This window comes from Platalea leucorodia (assembly GCF_965183815.1).
Source record: "Platalea leucorodia genome assembly, chromosome: 7".
Taxonomy (NCBI): domain Eukaryota; kingdom Metazoa; phylum Chordata; class Aves; order Pelecaniformes; family Threskiornithidae; genus Platalea; species Platalea leucorodia.
The window spans coordinates 55,032,037-55,048,849 of NC_138829.1; the positions used below are offsets into that span (position 1 = coordinate 55,032,037).

The window sequence follows — 16,813 nt, forward strand, 5'->3', positions numbered from 1 at the left end:
ACCACGCATGCAGATGGCAATACTCATGTCAGCTGTAGCTCATTTTTCAACTGCTGTTTCCCTTGGAGCACTCAGGTGCTTCAGGCTTACTGACTGAAAGGCGAGCAAGGAGGTACTCAGAAAGAAATAAAATGCAAGCAAAGAAAGCCTAAATGTCCAGTGTGGCCAGAGAGCTTAGCAAGGGCTGCAAAGCATCAATTGGTGACCACATACAAATACCCCGTGTTTGTAACAGCAGCAGTAAGATGGGGTTTGCCTGTATCCAACATTACATTCACTGACGTTTCAGTGCGGAGTTGCCAAGTGACTCCAAGTAATAGACTGAACTATTTCAGCCACACGGCACTGTGTCCTCCTGCTAGGTGAGACAGCAATGCTCCCCCCCTCAGGAGAAAACTAGGACCTTCCCCCTAGGTGCTTTATGCTCCCAGCCTCGTTATTTCTGTAGGTGTCCCATCCTAAACACTCTTCCTCTTCCTGCTCATTGTCTTCATCCCCCACACACCCCCACGCACGTGGCTCTGGATCTCCTCATCATGTTCTTCTCGTTAAAAACCCCATTGTTCATTTGTTTGTTTGTTCTCTCTCTTTCTCTCCTCTTTTTCTCTCTCTTTCCCTCTCGTTTTTTTTTTTTCTTTCTCTCTTTCTTCTTTCTTTTTTTGTCTCCTCTGTTTTGTGTACCCAGGCAGCCCATTGAGTAACTTCTTTGACGTAATTAAACAACTTTTTTCAGACGAGAAGAACGGGCAGGTGAGCCACCCCCCCGGCACGCCAACCAAGCATAGCGCAAACAGCAAGCGGAGCGATTCCGGTTCTAATGACTATGGGTCTAGAGGAGACAATAAGTACCCTGCTGGCAAAGACAAGGCAAAGATGGTCTCATCAGTCGGCCTACAAGACCAACCTTAAATAAACACATAAAAAATTAAATAACTTAGAAAAAACAAAAACAAAAAAGCAAGAAAGAATGAAAGAATATTCCTTAGCAAGCTAGCCTCTAAACTAGAAGGATGTATATACCTTGCCACAACAGTACAAAACTGTCTATAGACAAATTTTGTATGAAGGAATGACTGTATATATATACATATATATATTTATATATGATATATAATATATATCTCAGAAACAAACACAAAAACAAACGAATGAAAGAATGAAAAGAAAAGAAAGAAAAGAAAAGGTAGCACAGATGACAAACCCAGTTCACCAGATCTTGGGTTGTGGTTTTTTCGATTGGTTTTTTTTCCTCCCTTTTTTTGAATGTTTTGCTTTTTTCCTCCTTCCTGATTTTTTGGGTTTTTTATTATTATTATTATTTTTTGTTTTCTTTTGTTTTGTTTCTTGTTCTGTTCATGCTCTCTCTGTGTTTCTGACGACACCACTTGTTTCCGCTCTGCTACCAGGAATTATCCCGAAAAGTTAACATGTCAGCCACGGCTTCACCTTCTGTGCTCTGCGGACACTTGTTGACGGAAGGCAACCGATGTAGACTGTCCAAGGACCAGTCCTGTTTGAGGTTCCCAGCCTCCCCTCTCCCTTCAGGAAGTGGGTTTCTCCCCCACTTCTCCCCAAACACCTCCCCAGTGCACGCCTTTTTCCCGCCCCCCCCCCTCTCTTTTTCTTTTTTGGTGCTCCACAAGAGAGATCTGCTCAGTTATGGGATCGCAGAGTCTGGGCTGAAAGGAGGTTGCAAATTGTTGGAGTGAAACCTTTACCCTTGGCAACTTCTGTCCGCGCAGGTGAACTCAGCCCGGAGGGGGAGGGTGCGGGGAAGGAGACGGGTGTAGCGGGAGCGCAGTGTTTCATAAATCCAGAGCGCGTTCTCATCAGAAACCAGCCAGGAGCAACTCAAAACTAAGCGTTGAACCAAGACAATATTGGGGAGCTTCATCACGGGATTTTCTTAACCTTCTTTTTCTCCCCACCACCTTTTCCTTTTCTTTTGCCCCCTTTTTTATATATACATGTATATATGTGTGTATATTTTTATATAAATATACATCCATACATACATATATATACAAAATAATTGTTTTTTTTATACTGTATCATTTTGCTTTTTGACCTGCTGGAAGGGGAAAGGAGTAAACTTAGGAGGGAGAGGGGGTTCAATGAATAAACACATACAAACAAAACATTAAAACTTAGGGAAAAGGCAACTTCTGGTAGCAAAGAAGAGGGACAAGACTCTGCCAAGGACTGTCTCTCCCGCCACCAGGCACAGTTGCCGCTGCTGCTACTGCTGCTCCTCCTTCGACACCTTCCTCCCCACCTGTCAACTCCCTGCCACTGTGCCACCGCGCTGGGACCTTCTTCGACCAGCTGGATCCTCCACCACACCCTGCATTTAGAGGCAATTGTTGTGTTGCTAGTGCTGCATTGATATCAGTATTATTATTTCTTTAAGTTACCAGTTTCATTTGTTGGCTTGGGTGATTTTTTTCTAAAAAAAAAAAAAAAAGTGAAAAAAAAAAGAAGATGAAGAGGAGGAAGAAAAGAGACTTATCTTGGGTTTTATTTCCTCTGTGTGTGTGTGTGCAAATCACTGGCACTTAGTTCATCAGAGCAAGACAAGGTGGAGTCAGGGCAATGGGAGACTTAATCACGAAGCTACTGTAAACTTTAAAAATTACTGCAAGATATTTTTATAAAGTTTTTGTTTCGTTTTGTTTTTTTTTTTTGAAGGGGAGGAGGGTGGGATTGGGTGGATGGGGACCTTTTTTTTTGTGTTTCAGTTATTAGGTCTTGGTTATTTATATATACATATATATATATTTAAAAAAATAAGCTGTTAGATATATCTTCTGTTTAATAACTGTGTAGAGGCAACATTGATTCTTATTTATTTTGGGGAGGAGGGGGAAAAAAGACACAGAAACCCCGTAAGTGTTGATCTTGTGATTTTGAGAAAGAAGAATCGCCACCTTTTTTCCTCCTCCTCAAGAGTTATGTGACCAAGTGTAACTTATTCTGGCCCAAGCTCAAAGGTTAAACAAACAAAAAAAACGTGGTTTTACGCGTGGAAGACAAAACACAGTGAGAAGTACTTCTTGACTGAGATTTTAAGAATGTAGGCTTAGCATTAGTGTTCAGCTCTTTTATGACCTTCGATTGCTGCTCGTTGGGTTCCTATGGGTGTATGTTGTATCGCAAGATTATTTTTTTTTAATGATAATGTTGGATGAGTTCTTTTTTGTTGTTGTTGTCGTTGTTGTTTTTTTTAATCATTTTTCCCCTTCTTGGACCAGTTTTACTTGTACATAGGTTTGAAGATTAAAAAGAATTTTTAAAGACACAACTGGGGCAAAGACCTTTGACTTTTGCCCCGTTTCCCCATTCCCCCAAATGGGAGGGATTTATTTTATTTTTTGTTTTATTTATTTATTTATTTTCCCTATTCTTAAACTTTTCTCTCTCGTATTGCTGTGTGCATGTCAGACACCAGGGGGTGATGGCTGGGGAGGGGGGGAGGCAAGGGTGCAGGAGAGGGGGGCAGTTTTAATTGCATGACATTGCTGTAAATTAGTCTCTTTTGCTTTCGTTGTCTTTCCTGCCTCCGCCCTCTCTCTACTTCTCCTCCGAGCTCCCCTCCCATCACCCCGTCCTTCTTTTCCCTCTTTTCTCTTCCCTTGTGTATAGATTTTGATGCTTCTGTTACATTGTACCTCTACAAAAGGCTGGGATTTCAATACAAAATAATAATAATAATTTAAAAATACCTATATCAGCAAAACCCATGTGGTACAAGCAGGAAGGGGATTACTTACACAAGATATAAGAATAAATGAAAGCAATACCTCTTGTTATCCTTCCTATTTTGTACTTTGAAGACACACACGCGCGCACACACACATATACAGACACAAACTGACATTATTTAATGGTTTAAAATGGACAAAAAAATCTGATGTATCCCTTGTTAAATAACTGTGAGCAACTTTAGTTCAAAAACCAATAAATTCATTCAGTAAAGATACTAGCTGTTGAGTGTCCTGTTTATGTCCATGAAAATGAACAACTTCTCGCCAGTGCCAGACCCAGTAAGTACCCTATCACGGCTTTCTACACCAGAGGAGCTGAAGAAGGCGGGCGTGTAAGGCAGCATCCTCCCGGCCGTGGAATTAACGTCGCCTCCTCGCAGCGCTGGGGCCCGCGGCGCTGCGCCCAGCGCGCTCCACCCTGACAGCACAGACACGCCACGTACGGGCACAGGGCACGGACGGCTCAACCCTGTAGGCCTGGTTTGCCACAGGAAGGTGTTGAAAAAGACTAATCCAAATTACAGAGCAATCACACACCCCCTAGAGCTGATCTGGATGGAAACCACTGTACCAAAAACTGTTGCTGCTCGTGATCATTCTCATCTCTAACCTGAGCTTCTCACGTTGCTTCCAGATTTAGCATAGGAAGGATTTCTCCATCCTCCCCGCCTGAAACACTCAGTCCCATACACTTGAAAAAGCTCATCAGGTATGTCCCTGGCTTGCGTTGGGTTTGGGGTTTTTTTGCTGGTTGGTCGGTCGGTTCGTGTGGCCGCTGGCTTGTCACACGTCTCTCTCAGCTTCTGCGTGTTCACCTTTACGCTGGATTTGTAACTTCTTCCAGGTTACCACGAGAGCCCGGCGATTCGCCTCTTGGGCTCCGAGGTTCGCCTGGTGCGTGCCCAAGACCAGCCAAGGCCCGTGCGGGCGCTCCCCCGGGTGCCTGGGGAAAACGTGGCGGGCCCAGGCCCACAGCCGGGCCGCGGCGCCACCCCCGCGGGCGTTCGGGCCCCCGGCCCCGCCGCCCACCGCGTCCCGGCCGCTCCCCGCCCGCGCCGCGGAGGGCGCCGCCAGAGCGGCCCCGAAGGGGGCCGGCCCCCCCCGGCGGGGGCAGCGAGGGGCGGGCGGAGGGGGGACCCGCGCCTGCGGGGGCCGTTGGCGAGCCGCCGGCGGCGGGAGGCGGGCAGCGAGCGCGGCGGCCGCTCCCGAGGGCCGGCCCGGCCCGGCCCGGCGCGCTGGCGGGCAGCGGAGCGGAGCAGGTAGGGCCCGTGGGGCAGAGAGGGGCGGCTGGCGGGGCCGGGGCAGCGCTGCCCCCGGGCGAGCGGGGAGGGCGTCGCGGCCCGGCGCCGTCTGGAAGGCCCCGTGGTGCCGCCCCGGCCGCGGGGGAGCTGCTGCGAGGCGAGGGCGGCGGGGCTGTGCCCCGGGGCTGGCCCGCACGACCTGTGAAGCCTTGCCCCGCGGCAGGGGGGCTGCCGCCGCAGGAGGGCAAGGCGTGGGGTCTTTCTGCAGGCCCTGTTAGAGTAAGCAAGAGGAACAGCCGCCACCCCACCACCTCCTTGTGGTTGTGGCCCCCGTTTGAGGCCACAGCCCGTCTCCACGGGGTGCAGCTGGAGTTGCTCCCCAAGGGTTTGTTTCCCAGGCCTGTGGGCAGCAGCCTCTCCCACTGGGCAGCCTTGTGAACAGCAGCGTGCGGGGAGGGTGCATACGCTGGTAGGAGAAGGGTGTATCATCGGAGATGCTAGGAGCATCGCAGTACCCATCATCTTTCAGGGGTGTCATGGGGATGTTGTGGCCTGTGGCGTCTTCCACAGCCTCTGGAGCTCTGTGGTGGAGTAGCGCAGATGTTGATCAACCTCTGAAGCGTCCCGGGCCGGGGTGACAGAGGAGGTGTCTCACAAAGACATCCCTGCTGCAGTCGGGTCTCGGCAGGGCGCGAGGCTCACAGCTGTAGCAGACCGCTTCCCGGGAGGCTGTGGTTCTGGCAGGCCGCGCCTCTGGGGCCTGGTGGTCACCACAGCACCTGCTGCAGCGGCAGGGTGCGAAGGCTTGCGCTGCAGATGCATCCCCTGAGTTTGTTGTGTCCCAAAGCTGTTTCTGCTGGAGGGGCAAAGGGGAACAGGATGCAATCACTTCAATGTCATATGTGTTATTCATACAAAATACGCTTGCTTACTTAGGAAAAAGCCAGAGTGTTTTTAAGGTCTTTGGGGGATTTATTGGTCTGCTAAAACCAAAGGAGAGGGAGGAGCAGAAGCGTGAGGGGAGTGGAGAAGCTGACAAAGATCAAAAGATGAGGAGAATCACAAGTGCTGCAGGATTTGCTCTCTGTAACACTGGAAACCCAGGACTGGGAGCTAGCTGTGTATCATTTGCAGCTCTGAAAGTGAAAGGATGTGCTGGGCTGGAGCGGAATACAGGGGAACGGGATTTAACGGCAGTGTGGCAGCAGGTGTATGCTTCTTCTGTATCTGTTTCTCTCTATCTTCCTATGTTTTCCGAAACGTTCATAAACTTATATGATCTTTTTATATCCCCAGTATTGCCAGTTATGGTCTCCAAAAGCTATAAGAAGAAAATAATGAGTTTGCAAAGTGAAGGACCTCATGCTTAGAGCCTACCCACATTTATTCTGCCTTCTTGTTTGGCCATGTTATAACACAGCCTCTAGCTACATGATGTTATATTATCATCTGTGGTGCATAGGAGGAACTGTGCTTCTGAATGAATTGAATTTATATTTAAACTGTTCTCTGCAAAACACTCTTCCTAGTTTGTTGCTTAAATCTGAAGGCAAGTAGTAAATGCAGCAAAGGATTTTGGTATGCCTCTGTGATCGAGGTAGTTGGATTATCTCTGCTGTCATGTGGTGGCTATTGTCCTCGTTCAAACCCTCTACCAGGTGATGGCTGCTGAGATGCCCTGAGCTGTGACACCTGTCCTTCATTTGCTGTGGTTCTGAGCTCTGCAGCTCTCTGGTTCTCTTGGAGAGCCCAGCCCCTTGGACTCAATACCTAAAAAACTTCCTACGTTTAAGGTTCATCTGTCTGATTTCCTCTGGGTAAAGCAACACAGCATATGACCTTGCGAGTGTAAATTGAAGACAAGGCAAGTGTGTAGAACTCTAGTTTGTCTGCGCGCATGTGGATATTAACTTTGTTTAGATACATTCATACATGAAAAATGTATTTGTGCTCAAGGTGAACTGTTATTAATTGAGCCAGTACCTGACATGTGCTATATAAGCAATAAATTGTGTATATGCATCAAATGAGCAGCTGAGCCTGTAGTCATGAAGGTAATTCTCATATTGCTACATGTTAGTGTACAGTCTGTTTGGGGGCTGAGAAAGAAGTTGTGTTGGAGAGCACTAATGCAAATTGTCCAAGCCTTGCAAGGGATGCATGAAAATTTCCTCAGTAGTCAGGTTGGCTTTAGTGAAAATGATCTGATACAAGTGACTGAGCTTGGATGGTTCACGCTAGGCATAGGCAAAGACCAGTGTTTGTAAAGCCAGTGACGCTTGTGTAAGGCCTCTAGGTAGTGCTAATTCTGGTGCCTACTGTTATGAGGTGTGCCTTTTTTCCTGCTGATTTGGACAATGCCTTTAACGCAGCAGGCTCAGACGTTTTCTTAAATACTGTAGCAGAATGCCCGCAGGGTTTGTCTTCAGTATGCAAGTCTGCAGGACTGGTCCCCCTACCTTTGCTTCATTTCAGCTGTATACAACCAATTGTATTTGAGCTTGTGATAGAAGAGCAGAGTATTTTGGTAAGGAAGCAGATTTAGCTCTGAGTTTCTTATTATAGAAAACAACAGGGAGGGGAGAAAGACACTTGTTTAAAAACTGGAAAGTATCTTAGCTCTTTGTGGTACCCTTTAATCTTCTTATTTTATTTAAAACCACTTCATCAGCTGCAGCTCCTGTTTAATTTGGAGAACAAAACCCTAGCAGTTCAACTGTCTGGGGATACTTGAGGCCACAAGTGGAAGGGAAACCCACATTGAGGGCATGTCCTTTCTTCTTCTAAATGCATGAGTTATTGTGTGGGTTATTTTTAGTGCTGTAATCTCACTGAGAGCTGCTGAGAGGAACTGTGCCAGGCAGGCTGGCAGGCTTTGAAGGGCTTGAGAAATGGGATTTCCTGTTCCACCAGCTCAGAGCTGACTCTTGCCATTGTCAGGAGCTATTATCGCCTTCTTGCAGCCAAAGCAGATAACACAGCTTCAAGGTCAGGGAAGACACAGGCTTTCATCAATAGCATTAGCAGAAGGAAGAGTTTCGTCAGGGTGAATGTTTCTGTAGCTGGTGTAGTCGGGGACCTCTGCCTGGGCAGAGGGGTCTACATGTGGATCACAGAACCACACAACAGTTGAGGTTGGAAGAGACCTCTGGAGACCTGCTCAAAACAGGTTGCTCACTGGTCTGTCCAGTTGGGTTCTCAGTGTCTCCGAGGTGGACACTACACAACCTCTCTGGACAGCCTGTTCCAGAAACAGCTGCTGGGGAGAGGAGAGAAATTTATTTCTCTGCTCCTCAGCTTCTCACTGACCTGCTCTTTGTTGTGGCTTTTGTGCTTCTGCTGAGTGTTCTCTGGTGTGGACATACCTGGGACTAGAAGGCAGTACTGGTCCAGCCCTGGTAGTGTGGCACATTTCTCTCCATGCTGTCCTGAACAGAAGGAAAACAGGTTGGTCTAGGGAAGTAGCAAGCCTTGGTATAGGAAGCACTTCCAGCTAGAACAACTGTCAGAAAAAGCACCTTTGTTTACAGTAAAGCCTCATATGCTCTTGAAAAGTATTCAGATTAAGACAGTGGCTTCAAGTTGCAGTGTCCATTCTGGATAGTTCCTCTACGGGACATCCTCGTTCTTAAAGTAGTATCAGGTTTCAAAATGGATGAAACTAAGCTGAAACAAGGCACTCCTGGCTCAATAGCAGGATGTGCACACTGGAGCTACCTGGAATTAGATTCCAGTATTAATGCTGCTTCTGACAATTGGCTCGGTCAAGTCTTGTTATTTTATAAATAGTGCAGTGGAATAGTGATTTCTCTCCCGTCTAAAGCAAATGACTTCCATGGTTGTGATACAGTTTATTGAATCATGCTGCTTACAGTTAGGTGCAAGAATGCATCAGGGAATGTATTGGAGCTACGTACGTTAGGGATGCTTTGAGGATATGTGAAAGGCCATCTTTACGACTGTCTTACAGATGGAGTCCTGACTGAGACCTCGCATCACTTTATGGTAGCACTCATGAGCTCCAATTTATATAGCATTCCTGATCTGTACTCTTGTGCATAAACGTGGTGTAGGAAGTTGTTTCTCTCTGCCCAAGAGCCTTCAGTTTAGCACTGAGTTCCACAATGAGAGCAGAAATGGGCGGGGACTAGGTAGAGCTTGTGTTTACAGAAAAGCTTAAAAGGAAAAAAAAAAAAAGAAAAAGCCTTAGGACTAAAGTCTGCTCCCAAAATCTGGTCCCTGTCTACTGAGCTTTAGGCCAGTGTTTTGATGGGCTGCGATATCTTTCTGCAGCAGGGCCTCTGTGTAGGATGGTGAAAAGAGGGTTGGGCTGGGACTACAACGTGTCCTGGCTTTGGCTTTTGCCTGCGGTGTGGCAGTGGGCAGCTCCCCTTTCTTACCGTTGCAGGGATGAAGCAGCTGAGGAAAGCAGCAGCACCTCCTTTGCAAAGAGCTTTGAGGATCACTTTTAACAAAAAGTGTGGTATAAGACGTAGGTAATTTTGTTAGACTATTCCTGTTTTACTGCAGGTGAGGAGCAAAAACGGGGCATTGAACGGGAAGCTGACGTTTTGTCTGAAACACAGCAGGTTTGCCATGAGTCCCTGAAGTTGCTCACTCCTGATAGAGACATCTCAATGTGAGCTATTCAGATGCTGTTACACTTCATGTGAGAGTCAGGCACATTCTTTGCTTGCACTGAGATAGCTCAGAAACGTCTCTGGAGTGACCCTGTGGAAAGCAGACCTGGACCCAGCACAGGGGTCTGTGGCACATGGTGTGGCTTGGTAGTGTCCTGGTCTTAAATTTCTGAAGTTTATTCTCCTATAGGGAATCCAAATGTAGATTCAAATAACAGTTAACCTTAACCATTCGGTGTGAAGGTGTTTATCTGGCAGATACTTGGATGGCATAGCAATGATGGCTTTGTCAGCAGTTTACAGAGGGGATGACTGAAATCCTAATTGGGCTAGATAAGAGCAGTAAAGAAGGATGCCTCTTGTTCTGCTGAGGTTGTAACTGAGACCAGTATCTGAGAGAGAGAGAGAGAGAGAGAGCGCGCAAAGCACAGCTGTCTTTCCTTCTCTGCCTCTTACCTTGTGTTGCATGTATAACCTGGCAACTCTGTGTGTGTGTGTGGAGGCTAAATAGCTCATACCTTAGAGCTGTAAAATAGACTGTGTGCAGTCTGCCTGACATCAGAGCCGGTGGTTTTCCTGGTGCTAGCAGCACTGCTCTTGGGTGTAACAGAGCCACGGGAGGGCCCCAGCAGCCACATCTGGCAGAGGCCTGTATTGGCTGAATTAAGAATTGCATTTAAAGAAGGAGGTAAAGGTCCATGCTGCTATTTCCTTGTTTCTATATTTAGATTTAGTTTAGCTTGCTGGGGCTTGGTGCTGCAGGTGACTATGCTCAGAGTCAATGGTGGAGGAGTCACTGCTCAATTCGAGACCGAAGTATTGCCTCAGCCACACTGCGATGGTGGTGAGACCTGGCCAAAATGGGATCTGTTTACTGCTCCATTAGGTTCCCTGTGCATCTTTGTCTTCTGCAACTGTGATTTTCACCTGTGAAGTGGCAGATCCTTTCCTGTCCCCTGCACTTGGAGGGGTGACCTGTGGCGGCTGCCATCCCAGTGCTGGGCTGCCAGCCAACAGCAGAGCTGCAGGGGAGCGCGCACGGCGGAGCACACGTGGGGCAGGCTTCCTGCGCTCATGCGCAGCATGCTGACCCTGACCCCTTTGGGAAGCCAGGTTCTTTGGTTCTGGTTATGCCAGTACCCTGTTTAGTGTGTATTTTGCTTACCAGGGTAACCCTGCTCTGTACATTGATATTAACGTGGCATATCACATAGGTTCCAGCACAAGATTCTGTTATTCACCCCCCCCAAATTTTTCCTCAGCTATTATATTGCATTTCATCTGCTTTCCCTGATTCTCTGCTTTTCCTGATTATCATTCATTTACAAATAATGACTCAGCAGTTGCTGACTGGGTAAATGCTGTCCTCTTGACCAGGCATTCGTTAGTGAGATGTCATCTGGTTTGACAGCAAGAGAAGAAGGAAGTAGGAGCAGCCCTTGAGGCTTCACCCTGTTGTGCAGCAGTGTGAGTGGTTGGGTGCTGGGAGCGCTGGGGATAGCACAGCAGCCCCTCTGCCAGCCCCAGAAACACGCCTGCAGGAGTGGGGGTCCTCTTGGACAGCAGGTCCTGCTGTGGGGATGGAGCTGGAGGGCCAGTCCCATGAGTTTCTTGCCTCTCACGGAGAGGGGGATTGTGCCCATTATGTTTCTGATAAAAGGATGCTGAGAAGTTAGTTTGTACTTTTTTTAAGGACAGTGTTTGCAGTGCATGTATTCTGTGATACTTGACAATGCAGAGGGTGCAGTTGAAGGAGGAGGAGGAGAGCCGAGATCTGGTTTTTGCCTAAAACTGATAAGCTTGGTGACTTCAGCCAGGCTGCTTCATCCTTTTTGTTTCTGTTGTCTTTCTCTATATGTTGTCTCCTTCAACTGGCTTGTCAGCTGGTCTATAAGGCCTTCAGCAGAAGGATTCCGACTTAGTCTGGGAGTGATGTTTGGCATTGGCCTTGACGCAGCCTTTAAATGCTGCTGTTACCTAAATAATAAATATTGCAAAATATCTCTTATTTCTTATTGCTGCACTAAGCAGTGAAGAAGCAAGCCTGAGATTCTGATAGTAAACCTTGTGGTGAGTCTGGTAACTGCTTTTCTTGCAGTAGGAACAGGCAGCTTGCTGCTTTTCGCATAGGTGCCAAAAGCAGAGAGTGCAGACACATCTGCTGAGAGGCTGGAAACAACCCTCTGCTTAGAGATGCCTGAGCTTGCTGTGAATGAGCTGGTTTGGGTGTGGGAAGTGGCTGAGGTATGTTAGCTGGCACGGCTCCAGGCTAACACAGCTCAACTGGATCCAGTACCTGGGCCAGCTTATCTGCAGGTGCTTCAGGTACTGCTTCAGAGCTCCCAGGAGCTGAAGGCATCTGAGGCATCATAGACACACTCCCTGGCTTGGAGGTGTCTTCCTCCTTGATTGGGTAAATTTTAATCAGTCTTTCAGTTTACCCTAAGACAATTTAAAATAAGAAGCCTAGACCAAATGGGAGCATGTGTCAGTAGGAGTATATGCAAGTCTGAGCAGCCAGTGGTCTTCTACTTCTTGCTCCCTATAAAATACCTAAAATTTGTATCCTGGCAGCAAACAGGGAGGCACACAGGTAAAGAGAGAACTAGCAAGTTCTCTGTCTGGTGAAGGTTCCTCTGACACCACTAGGATTCAAGGTGGCGTGGCTACAAGCTGTCCTGTTGCACAGTGCTCCGTGTGCTTACCACGTGGCATCCCCACTTAAGGGTCGAGTCATTGAGGGTGGTGATGGTACACCAGTTCTTGTTTAAGTATCAGATGGTGTGAGAGAACTATTTGGATTTCCAACAGCTTTGGACATGCAGCCCCTTGCCTTGCATAAAGGAAGTGGTTCTAGCGGTTCAAGTACTGTGGCTGAGATTCTTAAGTGCTGACTTAATTTCTTCCTCCTGTTCCGTGGGAGCATAGTGAAGCAACCCTCAAACCCTCTGAAAATCCCATGTTACTGTAGCGCTTGTAGTAGCTGAACTAAGCCCTAAACTCAGGTACGCCTGATCTGCAAGTCAGTGAGGGAGAAGAGGATGATTACGAGGGGAGACTTTGACCTGAGTATAGATCTTGCCGTGCCTCTGCAATCCGCAGCCAAGACATGCTGTGCCCTGGCTTGGCCTCGATCCTGCTATGCAGCAGGAATGCAGTACCCGTCTCTGCAGCCTCTTCTTATCAGTGTGCAGACAAGTTCCCCTGACTCGGCGTCCTCTGCGGGGTGCCTGCCCGTACCAGCATGCTGCACCTCTCTTGCACGGGCAAGTGTTATCAGCCGGGGTGGCAGTTTAAAGGAGGCAATGAAAAACACAGTCTTAGGCCAGGGTTAGGCCATCCTTTAAGGAGCATGTGAAGACTGTGTGTACGTTTCTGGCCCTGTTCTAGGAAGAGGTAGTCATAGGAAGCAGCAGTCCAGACTTTCCCATAGCCACTTCCAAGAGGGAGCTGTGCATGTCAATTCGGGCAATTGAGACACAAATCAACATTGAGGGAAGGAGGAATCATGTGTGTACTGCCTGATATTTAAAAGAGGACCAATAATGTCTGTAATTTATGCATTAGAAAAGACTGAGTAGATTTAGTTGGTCAAATCAACATCACAATGGCAGTAAGACATAGAAAGGGACCTTAGAAATATTTTGAGACAGACTGATAGTTGTTGCTTCAGCTGATGATAGAAATCTGTACAAGGCCATTGGCCTCATTGGGTTAAAATAGCTGTAGATCTGACGCTGAATTAGCAATAATTCCGGCTCCAGGTTCCACTTCTGCCTCGCTGTTCTTTCCTTTTGCTGTGTTGTGTGCCCAGCTCAGTTCAGAGTACTGCAGCTGACACAGCTGCTGGGTTATCAGGTGGTTCCAGGGAAACTGTTTGGGTTTTGGCTTAGCTGTCAGCTTCAAGCAGAGAACGAAATGGTGTTGCTCAGGGAGAATTCCCTCAGCAATGGTGCAAAATACAGGAATCTTCGGGACTGTTGCTGTGGCTTGTGATACCTGGGAGTTCAGAGCAGTGGCTTGCAGTGTTCCCTTCTGACCCTGAAATGAAGAGTCTCATAAATGAAAGTGGGCTTGCTTTAAACCAGTTAACTTCAGCTCAGTTTATATGATGGTCTACCCTGAGCATTTTATGCTGGAGAATGAAAACCTTTAGAAAAGTTCTTAGTTTAAGTGCAGTTTTAATTGTTTGATGCACTAGCTCTAGTTTTTAATCACGTTACTAGCATGTGGGGGCTTGGTTTTCATTAGTGACCCAACCAAGGGCCAGCTACAGCCATTTATTAAAAAACCCAATAGTTCTAAAAGTAGTTCTGCCAGACAGGTTTGGAAGTATGCGGGCTGCAGGATCACACAGAGGTATGAAAGCAGATACAACCCTGATCTCCAGTTTCAGTGGAGTTGCACTGCAAATTTGCTTTAGAAAAACGGAAGAAAGAGGAGAGCCTGACAGCATCTATAAGCCAGAATGAAGAGGACTGCTGCCAAACAATCTCATTTGGGAAAAGGGGATAGACAGCTTATGTCTCCTGAAGTTATACTCTCCTATAATGGAAAGGGCTAACTACTTATTGAGCCGTGTGTGTAATTTGTGCTTGGTCTATGTTTAGTTCGCTCCAGGCTGTGTTCATGTGCAGTTTCTGCTTGCACTTGCCTGCTCCGTCTCCTGGGGAGATGGGCTGCAGTAGGATGGAGTCAGCCAGAACCTACAGATCAGCACTGGCCATGTCCAGCGTGAAAAGTTAGTGCAGCCCCTGAGATGTGAGTCGTAACGGGTACAACCAAGTGTCATGATGTCACTTGCAAGTACAGACACTGTGTTTTGCATGTTACTAATGTGTTTTGCATGAAGATAAACTTCCCAGTCTGCCTGTTGCTTCCACAGCTGCTGCTGCTCCACTCTCCGCAAGAGAGGGATGGAGAAAAAAGATGACCTCTGTAGCATGCAAAAATCCTGTAGAGGCAGAATATGGTGTAACCCATTAGATGTTATGTGAAGCAGCTGGGGATCAGTTGTGCTACGATGCTTTGTCCGGGGCCTTGTACGATGCCCTGCTGATTAGCTGGTCTGGAGAAGAGCAATGTCTAGAACGCAGGACCTTCCTCAGAGAGGACTGGGCAGCAGAGATGCTGTCTTTTCTCTTTGCTTCCTAAAGACTTTTACAAGCTGTACCATGCGCCTGCTGTCAGTTGGGCTGTGCAGAGGCGGGAGGATGAGAGAGAGAGAGAGGTGTGGATATGCCTCTCTCTAGCCTGTGTAGCTTCTACATAGCTTTGCAGAGACATGACAGCATTCAGTCTTGGTGTGACAGGGACCCAGCTAACATCAGAGTCTGTTTGCATGAGGGGAAGGACTATGCATAACCTAGTCCTTCTCAAAGGGAAGGGTGAAGTGGAGCCTGCTACCACAGGAGCCTGGACAGGTAAATACTGTGGCATATTATTGAGACTCATTTCAGTAGCACGTGAAAGCTAGGAGTCTGTTCCGTTGCATTCTTTGATAGTGCAGCAAGGGACAGCTTTGTCCATGTAGGTGTGATGGACAAGGAGAAGGAAAAGAGGTATCTGTTGTCCCCATTATGCAGATTCAGGAACTGAGATGAAGAGCAATTCAGTGATTCTCTCAGTTGCTTATATGAACTTTATGGCTTGGGCTGGAACTTGAATCCAGATCTTAACCTGGCAGCTGCACATTCCAGTGAGCAGGTCTGCAAACCTCTTCAGTGGCCTGTCCCTAAAGACACATTCTTTCATTTCTCAGCACATCACTTCAGAGTGGGTCTTTTCAGATGCAAATGCTACGTTTCTTTCTTTGATAATGAAAGGAAAGTTGTTTTGGCATTTCTTCTCTCTCTTTTCTGGTATAGCACTAAGATCCAGCATGCTATCTGCAAAACCGAGAGACTGCAGAGGAAGTCTGGACCACGCAGGCTGTCCCAGTTTTGCAAGCAGTGAAACAAGCACCCGTATTTCGGAAGCTAGATTTGTACAATTTGTGATTTGTGGTCGATTCTGAGCTCTTCTGTCCCTTTGCGTTTGGGGACTTACAAGCGTGTTTTCTGGTGCAGGTTCTTTGGCATCTAGTAACATGGGAGCACAGGTTGCAATTTTTTCCTTGCTCAGGGAACTTAAGGGTTCATTTGCAGGCTCTCTCTCCTCTTCCAATGGTTGGTTGTTTCTGCAAAACTTGTAAAAACTTTCTAATTGCATTGAGATTCCTACCTGTCTTCCAGGTTGGTTGAAATCAGCCAGCAGTTCAAAAGTTTGGGGTACGCAAGGAAAATGGACAGGCAGATGGAGTCTTGCTTAAGCTTTCTTTATTTTGGATATCTGGCTTTAAAAAAAGCCCAAGTTTTCATTTCATGGGCCAGAAGTCTTTCACTGCAAAATAAAACAAAGCTCTTATAAACCACCTGAGGTATTTATCTGAGGAGCACCTGGATCAGAAATGAATGTTAATTCAGTAATAACAGATAATTAAACTGTTACAATGGGTTTTTTAATCTCTCTTCTCCGGCTGTAGTTTCACTTTTTGCCTTCATCAGGGAGATTATAATGAAGCACAGAGGGCTTCTAATCCAATCAAAATTCCTTGATGGATTGGAGTATTTGTAGTGCTTTCAGATTTAAGCAGTGGTTACGGCACAGGATTAACTTCATTCACAGGCTTGCCATCTTGTTACTAAATTCAGCCTAGTGGTTTGATGTAGGCAGAAGAAAGGTGATTCCAGGGTCCCTGATCTCCATGGTGGTCCACGAACATCCGTGTGGCAGGGCCAGGTTTGTGAAGATGTCAAACCAGCTGTCAGCCAGGCGCCGGCGGGAGTCCACAAAACCAGCACTCGGGTCCTGCCCAGCCCTAACAGCACCCACAGTGCCTGGCAGTTCTGATTTGGGCCCTAAGCACAAACAGATCAACGAGTGGCACAGAGCAGTTACAGCCTCTCTCAGGCTGCGTTCCCCTGAAGGTCTGCAAAATGCACGGTCCCTCTTCAGTGGCTCCGCTTGAGCTACCATATCTGCACGCACAACGCAGCACGGTTCCCTTTGCCAGGTAGCCCAGTAGTTGCTCAACAAGGAGGTTCGGACTCAGCTCTGCTTGATTTGGAGCAGGGCAGGTACTGATCATTCCCTGAGCATCTCCTGTTCTTTCCTGCAGCATGTCGTA

General features: G+C 47.3%; 1 protein-coding gene across 1 annotated transcript in view; it reads left to right on the forward strand.

Moving 5' to 3' along the window:
* Positions 1-909, forward strand: part of BRSK2 (BR serine/threonine kinase 2) — a gene marked incomplete at both ends in the record, with an annotated part of 323,936 nt that extends 323,027 nt beyond the window's left edge. Inside the window, one exon of the mRNA XM_082318936.1 lies at positions 734-909. Within this exon, the coding sequence (XP_082175062.1) occupies positions 734-909 (176 nt within the window). The remainder of the gene's footprint in view (positions 1-733) is intronic.
* Between the last annotated feature and the right edge of the window lie 15,904 nt (positions 910-16,813).